Source organism: Spea bombifrons, chromosome 1, assembly GCF_027358695.1.
Source record: "Spea bombifrons isolate aSpeBom1 chromosome 1, aSpeBom1.2.pri, whole genome shotgun sequence".
NCBI classification, from domain to species: Eukaryota; Metazoa; Chordata; class Amphibia; order Anura; family Pelobatidae; genus Spea; species Spea bombifrons.
In genome coordinates, this window is record NC_071087.1 from 22,134,011 (window position 1) to 22,148,923 (window position 14,913).

Here is a 14,913-nt window from a genome sequence, read left to right on the forward strand (position 1 = left end):
TTACTTGATGGCGAAGATCACCGGCAGCTGCGGCTGTGACCGCTCTCCGGAGCGGTCACAGCCCACCTAAAGGTAAGTGTTTGGTGTCGCTGGATGCCTCCTGATCGAGGCATTCCAGCGACACCATTTAAGTTTAGGAGGCGATCGTTGATCGCCTCCTAAACGCTTTTAAAACGGGCGTCCGCCGCCATACAATGTATGGCGGCTGTTGACGCCCCGGGGAGGGGCCAGACATGGCCCCCGATGCCGATCTCGGCCTTGCTGAATGCCTCGACATCGAGGCATTGCAGCAAGGCCGTTTAAGCGAAGAAAGTGATCCTTGATCACTTTCTAAGCTTATTTAACTTTTTGACGGTTCAGGACCGTCAAAGGTCATTTAGTGACCTTCTTGTCATGACGGTCCTGAACCGGCAAAGGTCGCGAAGGGGTTAATTTGGAATAATTACCCAGCTGTGGGCGGAGATCAGAAAACCACCGATACTGAATGATCGATTGACCAACTGTGGTAGTTGTACAACGCAAGTCTCAAGTCCACGGTATAACCCACAAAGCGAATGTGCATGTGCGCTTTTCATGTAAAAGGAACTAAAATAAAGAGAGATTAAAGCAGGAGTCGGCTGCTCATACACAGCGTCCCTCATGATGCTTTACAATGCTAAATACATTTAGGTTCCAGTGGAAAATAAGCAAACCTAATCTAAGAGTAAAGTACCGGTATTGCGCTAAATCCCTTTTTTACGAGCTTGCATTGTATCTGTCTTCGGTTAATCCAATGCCACATAATGTTATTTATATTGATTCTCTGAAAATAGGACAAGCAAAGCTGCCAAAGTATGTTTAAAGTGAGGCGGAAAAGCCGCAGGCGATGTATAAAGCACTTGTGATCTTTAGGCCTTTCCAAAATAGAAGGAATCTCAAGCCCAAGGAAGGCGAACACATGTTACAAAGTTATATGTTATTCTAGAATTGGAGATCATTGAGTTTTCTTAAAGTAACACAACGTTATGAATCAAGCCTTTTCATAAAACAGATCCCTTTACAAGCAGCAGTGACAGGAAAGAAACACATTTTTGAGTTTTTCCTGATCGGCGTGGGATATTTTAATGTCTGGAATACGTCACATTTTTTAAACTCAACAATGCATTTTTGCTATTCTTTGTGTCATTTCTTTCACCCTCTCTTAGTGCTGGTGGGGTAGGCTGATTTGCCATGAAAAATAGAAACTGACAAATAATTTTGCCTTAAATAGCAAACGGCACATATAAAAATCTAAAAATAAATACCGTATTTGCTCGATTATAAGACGAGGTTTTTTCCAGAGCAAATGCTCTGAAAAATACCCCTCGTCTTATAATCGGGGTCGTCTTCTAATCAGACCCCAAAAAAATGGCTGGGGCCATGCTGCTTACCGGTCGCGAGCAGCGTCTCTTCCGTTAGAAGCAGGAGGACAGGAAGCTTGTAGCTTCCTCACAGAACTCTATCTCCCCCTCCCTCCTCTGGGGGCGTGGCCAGAGAAGTTGCTGGTACAGCCGGTCTTCGAGTGAGAGATCTGCAGTTCAGGTAAGGGGGTGGGGGAGGGTTTTTGGGTAAGTATGTGTGATTAATGTGTGAAGTATGTGTGATTAATGGAATGAATGAGTATTTAAATATTTGTGAATGTGTGTTTGTGTGTGATAGCATGGATGTGTAAGGGGGGTGGGGGTTGTAGCATGGCATAGGGAGGCTGTAATCCCACTACTATCATCCCCAGGTTCCAGCATGTACTGGCTGCCTTGGCTTGATAGGAGTGTGATTGCTGTTAGCAGCAATCACACTCCTATCAAGCCAAGGCAGCCAGTACATGCTGGGTTAAAAGGCATATCATGGGGCTGAGTGGCATATAGGGGGTTAAAATGCATTTCTGGACCTCCAGAAATGCATTTTAACCCCCTATATGCCACTCAGCCCCATGATATGCCTTTTAACCCCCTATATGCCAGAGTGGCATATAGGGGTATAAGGCATATCATGGGGCAGAGTGGCAAATAGGGGGGGTATAAAGCATTTCTGGGGGCAGAGTGGCATAACTGGGGGGGGCAGGTTGGCAAATAAAAGGAAATTTAAAAAATATATTTACATGAATTAATATTTACTGGTAAAACTTTTTTTCCTATAGGGTCGTCTTATATTCAGGCTTTTTGTTTTTTTCCTAAATTAATATTTTGATTTTGGGGGGTCGTCTTATAATCGGGGTCGTCTTATAATCGAGCAAATACGGTACAATTCTGATGATGAATGATCCATCTCAGGTCATCGATGAAATAAACATATAGCTGTTGCATACTTTATTTATTAATACTGCGTGTAGAACAAGGTAGAGTAAAAAAAAAAAAAGACAATATGAAAACACTTACCTCTTTTGGGCATTGATTTTTGCATGAAGTCAAAATATTCTTTTCATTTGTGTCAGCCAGCGTCATTTTTCTAAATAAATAAAACACGATGATCAAAGTCATTTTACAAAGAAGACGATGGTAGTGAATAGTTAAATAATCATGCATTATTATTATCCATTAAGGAATGGGCTTGTCAACACCCAGTGTTAACATTCCAAAACACAAGAGAAGGACGTCAAACATCTTGGTATGATCCTTGATCCATCGGGCCCGCTTCACTAATGGGAGAGACATTTGTGAACCATTACATCAACCCATTCATTGACACTCACCCTTTAACACTTGTAGATAATGTAGTTGTGTATTAGCTTTTTGTATGTGTTCTACCTCTATCTTATCCCAATTCAATAGACACACACTCCTTTATCATACTGCCTGTGGTAAAAAACAGAACCAGTCTTAAACCACCAAGTTGGCCAATTCCTGCTCTATGGCGGACCGGATTTGTTCCGTTGCTGTAAAGAATCAGCTCAATGTGGGACAGTTACTCTAAATATCACAACTGACAACAATGGCAGCCTACATGATATAAATGAGATAACACCAGGCCTGTATGCTGTATACTGCACTCTGTTTTATGTCAATTGGTCATGTTTACTGATGAATGAATCTGAAACCAATCACCCTAGGAAATACGCCTTCTGTGTACCTGCATTCGATATAAAGACTGATGATCTTGCAGTGGCATTTAGTCCTGATCATTTGAACGCATGGAGGGCAATCTCCTGGGTGACAGGGTAAATTACAGTGATGGGGACATCCTGCTGGGCGAGGTTTGGTGCATTCTTCTTCACAAGCCAAACATTCAGGACCACACTGCAAAGACCGAAAAACGATGTTATATATCGTAGTAATCCTTTATTTAAAAAAAAAAATGTCAGTTTGACATTAGGGTTTTTTAGGCATAACATACATACAATGTAAAAATCCAAAATACAATTGGGATTACTTCCTTGAATGTATTATACACTGACAAGCCATGATTAAGAAAAGAAGCCCTTTGTACATCTTACGCAAGGGTTTTTGCTGGATAAGTGTTTGATCCTAATTGCTACATTTGGCAAGAACAATATTCATGGACTATACAGCCAATATCACTGCACAAAACACATATATTTGAATTATAACCCAGGCAAACCTGTATTTTAAAAAAAATCTGGCATTGAATGACCCATCCATCATTATACTGAATCCCTGTAATTATAATATGGTTCTGTGAGGTCGCAGGACTCCTTTGACTCCTTTCACTGCTGCATCACCAAAGTTTACCCATTAAATGTACAACCTCGATTCCAACCGCTCTACGGAATCTGCCTTATAAATAAAATGCAAAGTCATTTAATATAAAAAGCTCATGGGTTGTCTGTCTATTATGCCTATTCATTTGGTGGATGTGTATGAAGACCAAGGAACATTAAATTGACTCCATCACGCTAGAGGAGAATCACTCTCTATATGTAACCTCCATTGTCTTCCTAGAATATATTCTACTAATCAGGGCTATCATCTCCATATTTCCCAATAGATTTGGTTTATGGTTTAAAGAAAGAGTTGAGAAAAAAACTATGTGACTTTGCAAATCAGCAATGACTTTGCGTTATCCATATAACTTTGCTTTGGGAACGTGGCCAAGACAAATACGAAAGCAAAACATTAAGAACATCAACATAAATAACAGCTACTGTGGAAATTTCCATTTAATACTAAATAAGGAAGATCAAAAATACAATAAAGAGACGAGGTCATCATCAGTATGACAATGTCAAGAACACGGAGTGTTTCATAAACAAGATGTTATCTGCAAGGACAAACTGCTTTAATGCATTAATAATCCTGATGAGCTATCCCATGCATCTTAAATAATTGGGCTTTAAAAAAGGCACAGTTCCATTTAATTTGCTGAATTTAACACTTTTGTAACTTGATACAGAATTAGCAAACCTGCTCCTCTAAACAAAATCGATACGGCAGTTTGTTCTAAAGATGTTGCAGCATTACAAAACATGGTCCTCCATAAGCGTTAGACAAGACAACCAACAACACTATCAATTCATTCCCCGAATCCCATTATCATATGCTAACATTTTGGCTAATAATGGGTAAATTAAGTAAAAGTAGATTGAGCGTTAATGTGAAACATCTGTTTTAGAAATGCTTTTGTTATTATGAGGGTGAAAAAGAATGAGTTCAACCTTAGTTTTGAACGTAGAAAAAGAGCAAGAGAAGGAACTAATGAACATGTAATAAAACATGTATTATACTTATAAAAACTGCATGGCTATTCATGTCACATTTTGGTTTAATGAGCACGAGACATTTCACACAATTAATAAATTAAAAAGAGTACAGCGCCCTTATGAACACCAAAGGAATACCAATGAACGACTGTCCTGAGTTCTGCACGACAGTCCCATATCAAATGTTTAGTTTGATGCCATTAACTACAAGGGTGTAATTAATTTACAGAGAATGTTTTTTATATAATGCGGAATGGACAAAATTATCTTCTTGATGTCCCCCCAAAGATCTCACCTTTTGTCTGCTGCCAGTAACGTCTGTGACTTTGTGACATTCTTTCGAGCAAGTGTGATTGCCACATGCAAGCTGCCTTCCGCATGGTCTTCTACAGGAGAACGGGCCAGCAGAATGGCATGGCAGAGGGCTTACCTGAAAAACATTAAGACAAGTTCTCTAAAACACTAATCAAGGGACAATCTTTTATACATAACCTCCAGTCCATTCATTATTCAATAATACAGCAAGGGGATTTAAACATGTATGGCTATTCTGAATCTAAAACAAGACCAAGGTCTTTACTTCAGGAAAACTAGTCAGGCCAAATGGTTCTCATCTGCCATCAAATTCTATGTTTATATGTAACGAAAACTGCTCATCATGTGATGTGTATGTAGGTGGCAAAGATGGCAAAAAGCTAGAGGACTGAAATAACCACCAGACTCATTCTCATACACATCTTAAGGTTCATCCTAACCCTGAGATTAAAATGACTAAACAACGCTGTCCCAAAAGCAGCGCAAATAAATCGCCATCACTAAAGCAGTGTATTTAGAACATGTACATGTACATATACCAAAGCATAACCTCTATGAACTATTTGAAATATATGTTCTCATAGATTCATATAAACATAGAAAATGAAAAACTGCTTTAGACACGTACCTCATGCTTCCCCAAACACTCCCTGAAAAGAAAAAAGAAAAAGAATGAGCTACAGAAATACATTAATGGGAACGCAACTCAGCAGTTCCACGCTATTTTTTATCTTTAAATGATTGCTTCATTATTTAAAGGAGCACTCAAAGTCCATTCTTTTGTCAAGGATCAAATACGTGTTTTTTCAGTGACTTAAGCAGCTCTCTGAGATGCCGAAATGCCAATTTCTTTAAAAACATGCACAGGCTAAATGAACATTAAAAAAAGAAGAGACCAACAACTGTCAACACGGATACAGGAGGGAAACTGACCCAAAGACCTGGGGTAGCAAAGCTTCACCTAGAGACTCCAGGTTCCCAGGTATTTGTGTATAGCTTAAGGGAAAGGCAAGCAATGACAAAATAGAGACATTTAAATACATAAAGGGTTAAACTAAATCAGGGGAAGTATAGCTCAGAGGTGGAAAAATGCTTAAAAAAAAAAAAAAAAAAATATATATATATATATATATATATATATATATATATATATATATATAAAAAAGAGAAGAGGACAGAGCCTAAAATGAACAGGAGACTCAAATGCAAGGCTTAAAAGTATTTCTTCACTGTTGGGATGATGATTATAGAAGTGAGGGAATTTAAAGGGACAGGTTCACTTTTTGAAATGAAACCGTAACTAAATCTCCCACAATAGCGTTTATATAATTCTCCAATATAGCGATCCCTGGGAATTCCAGTAAGTCAACATCCACAGGAACAGTATTTTTGAAAATGGGAAAACCATATGAAAAGTGTTGTTTTTATTAGACTATGTAATCGATAAAATGGGAAGGACACTGTCTGGAAATATTATATAACGCTGGTTAATGAACAGTTAGGCCAGACATCTCATCATCATAAAACATCCTGGTTTAGAGGAAGTAATAAAACCCATGCAAAGGATATTAAAGGTAACATGAACCCGAACCAATTCCCAAACGAGGCCATAATAGAAAGAACATGTAAAAGTGAGAGCGGCCCTTGAAGATAACAGATCCCCGTGTAAAAGAAAACATTTCAGAAGCTGCACACATGAAATAGCTTGATTGACTACAATGGGGGAAACAGCCGCAGTTGTGTGTAATAAGTGATCATGGTCCAAAATAAATTTGTTAGAACTTAAATACCTGCTTAACCACAGGTTTAAGAATTGACTTTCTAATCAGAAGGAAAGAAAAACATATGGGTGACTCAATTATCATTGGATTAGTTAAGAAGAGGGATGCACAACTCTAGTACAGGAGCCACCAACAGGCCATAGTTTTCTGGATATGCCAACTTTGAGCACAGGCATCTTAATTAAAAATTAATTAAGCTACATGGATACACAACATCCCTGGACTGTTTCTGGTCAGGCCTGGTTTAGAATATTTAGTAATCAGCCAAAGAACATGTCTGCTTAAACCCGAGACTAGAGAAAGCCCAAAAAGGTTCTCAAGTAAGGACGTTAATTGAGCTCTTTACATAAAAAAATCATGTTGGACATTTTTGTAGAAGAGACTTGCGCGCATTCTGTTTCTGCTCGGTACTTACATGGGTATAGGAACCTTGCATGGAGGGCAGGGTAAGGCTTTCTGAATAAAGGCCGGCTCACAGGGTTGCTCCCATGGACCGGCCAGTTGAGGCTAATGAAGAACAAAAAAAACACTGTCAATGGAAATTCACAGGAGCGGGCAGAAGAAATACAGTATATTACAGAGGAACTTGTGACCACTGTCCATTATGTGATTAAAGCCCTGAAGCCACCACATCGTAGCAACTGACTTGCTCTATGCCCTTATTGAAAGGTTCTGCAAAAGAATTTATTGATAATAAAATTGTTTTTTAGCATACAGGATCACATAAGCTGTTATGGAGGGGAACAAATCAAAACATTTGCATGGTAACACTATTATTTTACTCTCTTCCTTAAGCAATATTTATAAGGTCACAAGAAAAATAGCAAAGTGATAGCACTGATACACCCTGCAGCCTTCATTCTCTCTCCAACAGTAAAGGTGTCCCAAACGCTGTTGGATGCTTACTTTCTATTTTCTATACTCAAACTAGAGCCCTGCGCGGGACTACTTTTTTAATCCCGCTCCTGCCCGCTCCCGCGGATTTTAATCCCGCTCCCGCCCGCTCCCGCAATGTGGGTGTTCCGCTCCCGCCACATTTGTGGCCAATCCCGCCCGCTCCCGCCACATTTGTGGCCAATCATGCCCGCCTCCTTACCTGATTTCCCGCGCAGTCCCGTGCGGCTGCCCTCGAGTTGTTCCCTCACGGCGTCTCTTCTCTTGCTCCGCCCAGGAACAAGGCGGAGTCACAGGAAGTGACGTCACATTACGTGACTCCGTTTTGTTCCTGGGCGGAGCAAGCTAGGAAACACTGTGAGGGAGCAGCAAGAAGGCAGCCTTGTGGGACTGCGCGGGATTACCGGGACCCGCAGGTACAGTGCCTGACCGCCCGCTCCTGCCCGCAGCCCCAGCAAGACCGCCCGCGCCCGCAAGTTTTTTGGCGGGTCCCGCGGGACCCGCCTCCCAGTGCAGTCCTCTAACTCAAACTCTTAACATAATGACTGCGCAAACCTTACTTTTTAAGATTTTTCTTAAAAACGTGAAAAATAAAGTGTAATGTCACTTAAAGGTTAGCAAACTATAAACATTCACAGCATGAATCCCAGAGTTACACATGGACTTGTTCTCATCACAGATGAATTCCTACCAGGCCAGTCTGCTTCACAATGGCTTCATCGTGGCAAGGAGTGGGACAGAAATGACCGCACTTATTCAAAGCCTTCTTGCAGATCTGTCGACATGGAGGACAGGGGCCAAAGTGACATCTGTGAGTTTCTCTAACCTCGTGATGGCAGGTAGACGGTTGTCTAGGCAATGAAAACCGAAAAATAGGATGAAAAATACCATGTAAAATGTAACCAGGATATACTCATATTCACAGGTCCATGGCCTTGGTACGTGCAATTGTGGAAAAATCAAATAACTTTACATTAAACTCATTATCTTAAATCCTCCGCATTAATGAGATAAAAGTTCAAGAACCGGAGACACATGAAACCTTATCGACCAATGAATGACAAGTACATTTGCCTATGGCTGAGACACCTGTGTCATCCGTCATGCAAATTGCGTGTTCCTACATATGCTTTGTGCTCTCAAGATCACTGGGAAAACCATTACCATACAGAAGAAAAACATGCTTTATTTTTTTTATTTGAATTTGGTAATATTATAATAAAGACTAGTCAAACCAAAGGAATAATAAAATTTGCTTTGAAATCATATTGCAATTACAAATATTGTAATTTAACCCTTTGACGCCCAAGGGTCTGGACACACTCCCCAAACCTACTATGCAGTTTAGTATACACATTGATATGGCGGAGGATGGGATTGAACTTTGAAGTTTTAACCAGAATATTGATGGTTATGCAAGACCGCAAACACAAACTTTTATGTAAGATTTTTATATATATATCGAATTAAAAATATTACCTTCTAATTGCTGGTTCTTATTTTATCAGAGCTAGTGTTTGGGAGGAATCAATAACGGTGACCAAAGGGTCCAGGAGCAACACAAAAGAGCAGTAAGCTGCTCTAAAAAGGGTGAACATCTGGATTTCCTTATACACAGATATGGTTGATATTTTTATTGTGCCATGAGATTCTCTGTATTTCTTTTTTACACACACACATTATATATACCGTATTGGCTCGGATATAGGCTGCACCCTAAATGTTAGGTGCTTTTATAAAGAAAAAGTTTTGTAATAGATATGCTGCCACTCTGCCCCCCCCCCCGAGATATGCTGCCACTCTGCCCCCCCCCGAGATATGCTGCCACTGTCCCCCCCACCCCCAAGATATGCTGCCACTCTGCCCCCCCCCGACTATACGTTGTATACGCGTAGATGTCCCCCGCCAGCCCCTCAAGACACCCGGGAGTCTGCTCTGGTAAACCGGGGGGGGGGGGGCAGACGTAAAAGCACTCCTTGTTAAAGCACACCGTGCAGACGTGCCGGCAGCGGAGGCTGTTTTACGCGCGCATTGCCGCAGCCGGTGAACGTCTGCACGATGCGCTTAGACAACCTCCCGTGCCGGCACTCCCCCCTGTGGGAAGTGCTGGCAGGGGAAGCTGCCTGAGCATATCCTTTGGTGTGATTATAAGGAACCGCACCCTACCACTCTGCTGTATATTGGTACTTTTTCTACATTGAGACTCTTTTTTCCTTTACTATACACATGTAGGTAGACTCAGATCTGTACACACCCGCAAAGCTCTTTGCACCGTGGCGGCTTAGTGCTGCGTTCTCTGCCACACGGAACAGTCAATATGGATTTTCCACAATTGCACTTCACGTCAACTGTCTCAGGACAAGGGTAGCAGCTGCCTGAAATTATAAATGAAAGGGGAGAAAAAGTTTACTGTCCTCTGGTCCTGTACTGAAAATCTATTATTCAATTGGTGGAGCAGTCAAAGAGAACTTGTATGGAGCCAACATGAAATCAATGGGAGTAGCAGCATCCAATCACATGTACGCTACCTGAAAACTAATGTTATATTAGCAAATGTTATTGGCTGCGGCTTTAGTGACTTCCAATCAGAGTGCTACTGAGCACGTGCAAGGGATTCACATGTTTCCTGATTTCAGTAGAGACAGCCCCCCTGGCTTCCGTAAGAGTAAAATGCATTTGGGTTCATGCAACATGGAAGCCACCAAACACTAATTAAAATATCAAATGTTAAACAATCACACAGACAATCAGGGGTTTTGGGGGGAGAACCAACGTTGTCAGACATTGTGCCATTTTTATTTTTTTTAAAGCTACCCCGTTACGTTTGAAATTCAAATGAAAAAGTGCCACACATCACAAACCCTCATAAGTCCATCACAACCTCTCAAAGAGATTGGGCTACCGAGTGCCAAAAGATTCCAGTGGTGACAAGGCCATAAATAAGGTCAGGGTGTTTTTCAGTTTCACGAGGCTTCAAAGAATCACATAAATTAATGTTTCTTTTATGATTAGATCCGTAAAATGTTGGCAGACACATGAATTATTCTTTTTATTATACGCTGGATGCCGCACTGTGAGATACAAACATACTTAACAAAATAAATGTGCTAAAACAACATACAATGAACCCAGAAACTAGGATTGGATTGACACCATGAGAACTAATTTTTCAGTAACTCTATAAAACGTAGGTCAACAAAGTGAAAAGTCACTGCACTTAAAACAAAGACTAATGACAGACTACGTTCATTTTTGGTGATACATTTGAGTTCCAATAATGTTCTTCTAACGTGTATTAGAAACGCCATTTAGTCTGCCCATTTTTCTTGATGTAGAGGCTTTAACCAGCCCCCGGTCTCATCTTAGATTCAGAATAACTTTATGTATGTTTAAATTCCCTCACTGTATTAACATCTACCACTTCTGCTGGAAAGCCATTAAACTTCTGTATCACCTTCTCAGTAAACTTCCATACATTATAGGGCCATACGTCTGAAGAAAACCACCCAAATATGCCATAGAATTAAGTATGTGATCTTGGGAGTCATGAAATGTTAACACATTTCAAGGCTTCTATACTGATCAGAATTTCAGAAACTTTGACTAAAATGTATTTAGAATGCATTACCTTGAAAAGATAAAACGCGACTTACCTCTGTGACATACGGAGGGACACTTGTGATTACGACAACCTAAGGAACGGCCGCACTGCTGGTCACATGGAGGACAATTTCCAGGACAACACTAAATAAACAAAGATATTGGATCAGCAATGGTGGTATTCTGGTATTCTGGTATTGAAATCGATTGCCTCCTCTGTTACAAAGGAACTTTATTCTTCTTAAGAGGCCAGAAACGCTGATTTAAAGTCTTTGCCTCGTGACAAATCTAAGGCTACATGACTAGAATACCCAACTCTATTCTATTGCCAAACAACCAACTTAATGATGACACAAATTACAAAGAGAAATAATAACTGCCCTCTCAGAACAGAAAGGAACATTCCAGCCATCACGTGTATCTGGAGCTCTCTAACATAGCACAGATGAATTGAGCATTTTCCAGAGTTTTCAAACTGAAATCTGAGTTCAGTATTATTTCTTGCCGTGAATTACCATCATTAGCGCACTAGGTCACAGAGGAGGGGAATGATTTGTATGTCAAGTGCATGCTCATCTTCTGAATATGTCAAGAATAATAATAAATCAGGGCATCTCACATAACCTGCAGAAGATAAATGTCTAACCAGATGGTGTATACTTAAGGATATATTTAAAATAAAATAAAAAAAGGTCAGGGTGTATTACACAATAGGTAAGGATGGACCAGACACACTAGTATTGCTGGAGAGGGACTCTCTTTTCAGTTATGAAGGGATGTATCTAGTTGTTATTTGGAGTCATATAAACATATGTTCTTTTTGGGCAAATATATACACCAGAACAGGAGAAGACAACTCAAAATATAAGACAAAAAAATAAATATTTCAAAATTCTGGAAATTTTACCAAATACTTCACCTAATTTTCCATGTCTGTTAAATTACAGGGTTATTTTTGTACCCTATCCACCAAATTATCCCGAGGCTGCGCTGCGGTCTCCGCGTGCAGTTATGTTGGCTATGAACTTACTTTTCTCTTGCACTGATGTCTCTGGCAATCCCGCGTCTTGGCACATTTGGTTTCGCACAGGTAAGGCTTATGACAAGGCATTCGTTTTGAGTGTTTTCCACAGCGGCACTGCTTTTCAACTTCCTTTAAAAGCAGAAATAATGACATTTACTGGGACTCGATATCCATCCTGTCCTCAAGGAGATGTTTTTAATTCAGGGCTCTTGTATGTCTAAAGTACGTGTCAATCAGTTATGAGCTGTTCTTCACGCAACGCTCAAATTCTTCAAAACGAAATGGTCCTTCACAACTGCGGCAAGGTTAAAACAAACTCAATGTCACAGAGTCTTTCCTCAATTTGTCGAGAGAATGAGAACTTCGCAACCTTGAACGTGAAACTCTTCAACTTATACTAATCAACAATTTCAAAAAGTAATGTTCATGAAGAATTAACCTTAATATTTATGAAATATTTGGTCTTATTTAAAATTAAATGCCCTAAAAAGCAAATCGGCACAAAAATGTTACAAAATTTTAAATGGGGTGTAAATGCGCGTAAAAATCTAAGTCCCAATTTAACATCGGCATATTTCCGGATGAATATCTCTGATTTTTCCCCTTTTATAAATGAATTGTTCACCTCTATAGCAAGTCATCTTTGGAGAATGGAGGTGGAAGGACTGTGGCTTCAGGGATGGTCTTAGATTGTTTTATTGGGAACAAAATCCCAGTGGCCCTCTCAAAATAAAATAAAAAATGCTTATTAATTAAATTGTGTAAACACAATAATACAATAAAAAACATTTTCTAAAAGAAAAAATGGGGGCACCCTATAAGAGTATTCTTGCCTGGGGAGCCTACTGGGATCCGGCCCGGTTTGTGTGCCCTGGACTATGGTAAGCATTTTGATTTCTTTATGAACAGAACTATATTTTTCCAGGTATTCACTAAGGCTTCATATATTCCTTGAAATTACTGAAATGTTATTCGAAAGTTGTGGTTTTGAACAGTTGCCTACAATATAAGGCATTCTATAGCAAGACACAAATTGCTGCAGTCGGTACCCCATGGGACCGGTGGTGCTGTGAAACGGGCAAGGGAAATACGTGGAAATAATTAAAGTCCAATTAGCACTCATATGTTACAGATTCTCCAGACACGCTTCTCTCAAAACAGTACAGCAGTATGTTCTCCAAGGATAATTTAAACAGAATGAGAATTATTTCAGGACACAGATGCCAACTTGGAACAGCTGATTAAGCCAACTTAAATATCGTGAAAACAAAATTAAACGTATGAATACAAATACATAAATGTATACAGGAAATATTTATTTCTCACACTAAGCTACCCTTTGGCTGCTGATCTTATATTATAGAACATAGAATGTGCTACATAAACAGGGGAGGGCTGGCACTTTTTGACGAGTGGAACCCTAGCCCCCCCTACTGGTAACCAACATACATACAAGAACACATTAAAACATGCTTACATCATAATCACACCTCATACCATCACACCTCATACCATCACACCTCATACCATCACACCCTTCCCACTTCACTCCTGCCTCAGCAAGTGGTCCAGGGGGCAATTGCCCCTTCGGATATGTATGTAGGGCAAACGCACAATTAAGCTGTACGTTTAAAGGGACACTCCAACACTCCATATGAAGTTCATCCTGTCTTCCTTTACAATATACATTCTTCATTTGTGAGGCCGTGCAGGACACTGGACTGTGTCTAAGTAAAAAGTATATTGGGGTCCATTTTCTATCAATGCATTTTACTGAATGCCAATGAGTTATATTTTTATGGGTGTTATAAAATGGGCCTTCTGTCTCGTTCTACATCTCCCCTGGTGGCTACTGCTAAAGCGGGATGTACAGTTAAGTACACTGCCAGCACCTGTTGTGTAGTATTCCTATTAAAATCAATGGCAGCGGAATTTGCTATATAAGCAGCAGCTCCTACCTTTCTTTTAAAATTAAGAAATGGAACAATATTTATTCCAGAGTTCTTCACAGTTCAGTTAAAATTGCTCGCTATCACTGGCATATTAACAGCACCCTAATTATATACATTTAATCTGGTTTTGTTTGTGAATTTTCATGAAACATTTAGCAAAAATCTAAATAATACAAATTCAGATGGATAAGGTCCCAGAGGCAGTAAAAACATACATGCAGTTCAGTAGGCTCAGTGTTCTCCACATATATTATTAAAAAAGGTCATTAAACCTGTCAGTATCTGCAGGGTTTCCCAGACATAGTCAGGGATATGTGCTATAACCTTGACTGTATGTATAGAATGATTATGTGCAAAAATCCCAAAAAATGGCAAACCCCCCACTCAGTATTGATCAGAAATGTCTACTGCAGACTGGACTTTATACACATACCGAGAGAGGAAGCAATTCTTGAAATCATTTATTTTAGATATAATTTACGTTAACTCAATCCAAGTGTTACCCACTCATAACTAGTTCCATATCGCAGACATGGGGCCAGATTCACTGACCGCAGAGTTATATGCAAGATGAAAAAGCCAGGAGAACTTGGCACAGCATTAATGGAATTAGCATAGCAGATGTTCTTCACTATTCTAACTGACAAAAAACCATGAGGGTAACCTTGAGCCAAC

General features: G+C 39.9%; 1 protein-coding gene across 1 annotated transcript in view; it reads right to left on the minus strand.

The window, feature by feature from the left end:
* The window catches only part of NFXL1 (nuclear transcription factor, X-box binding like 1), a 35,171-nt gene that overhangs the window by 10,725 nt on the left and 9,533 nt on the right, over positions 1–14,913 (minus strand). The window contains exons 11-19 of the mRNA XM_053458427.1: positions 12,293–12,415; positions 11,316–11,406; positions 9,917–10,037; positions 8,354–8,513; positions 7,184–7,275; positions 5,616–5,637; positions 4,968–5,102; positions 3,085–3,251; positions 2,394–2,463 (exon numbers count right to left, since the gene is read on the minus strand). Coding sequence (XP_053314402.1) covers positions 2,394–2,463; positions 3,085–3,251; positions 4,968–5,102; positions 5,616–5,637; positions 7,184–7,275; positions 8,354–8,513; positions 9,917–10,037; positions 11,316–11,406; positions 12,293–12,415 — 981 coding nt within the window. The remainder of the gene's footprint in view (positions 1–2,393; positions 2,464–3,084; positions 3,252–4,967; positions 5,103–5,615; positions 5,638–7,183; positions 7,276–8,353; positions 8,514–9,916; positions 10,038–11,315; positions 11,407–12,292; positions 12,416–14,913) is intronic.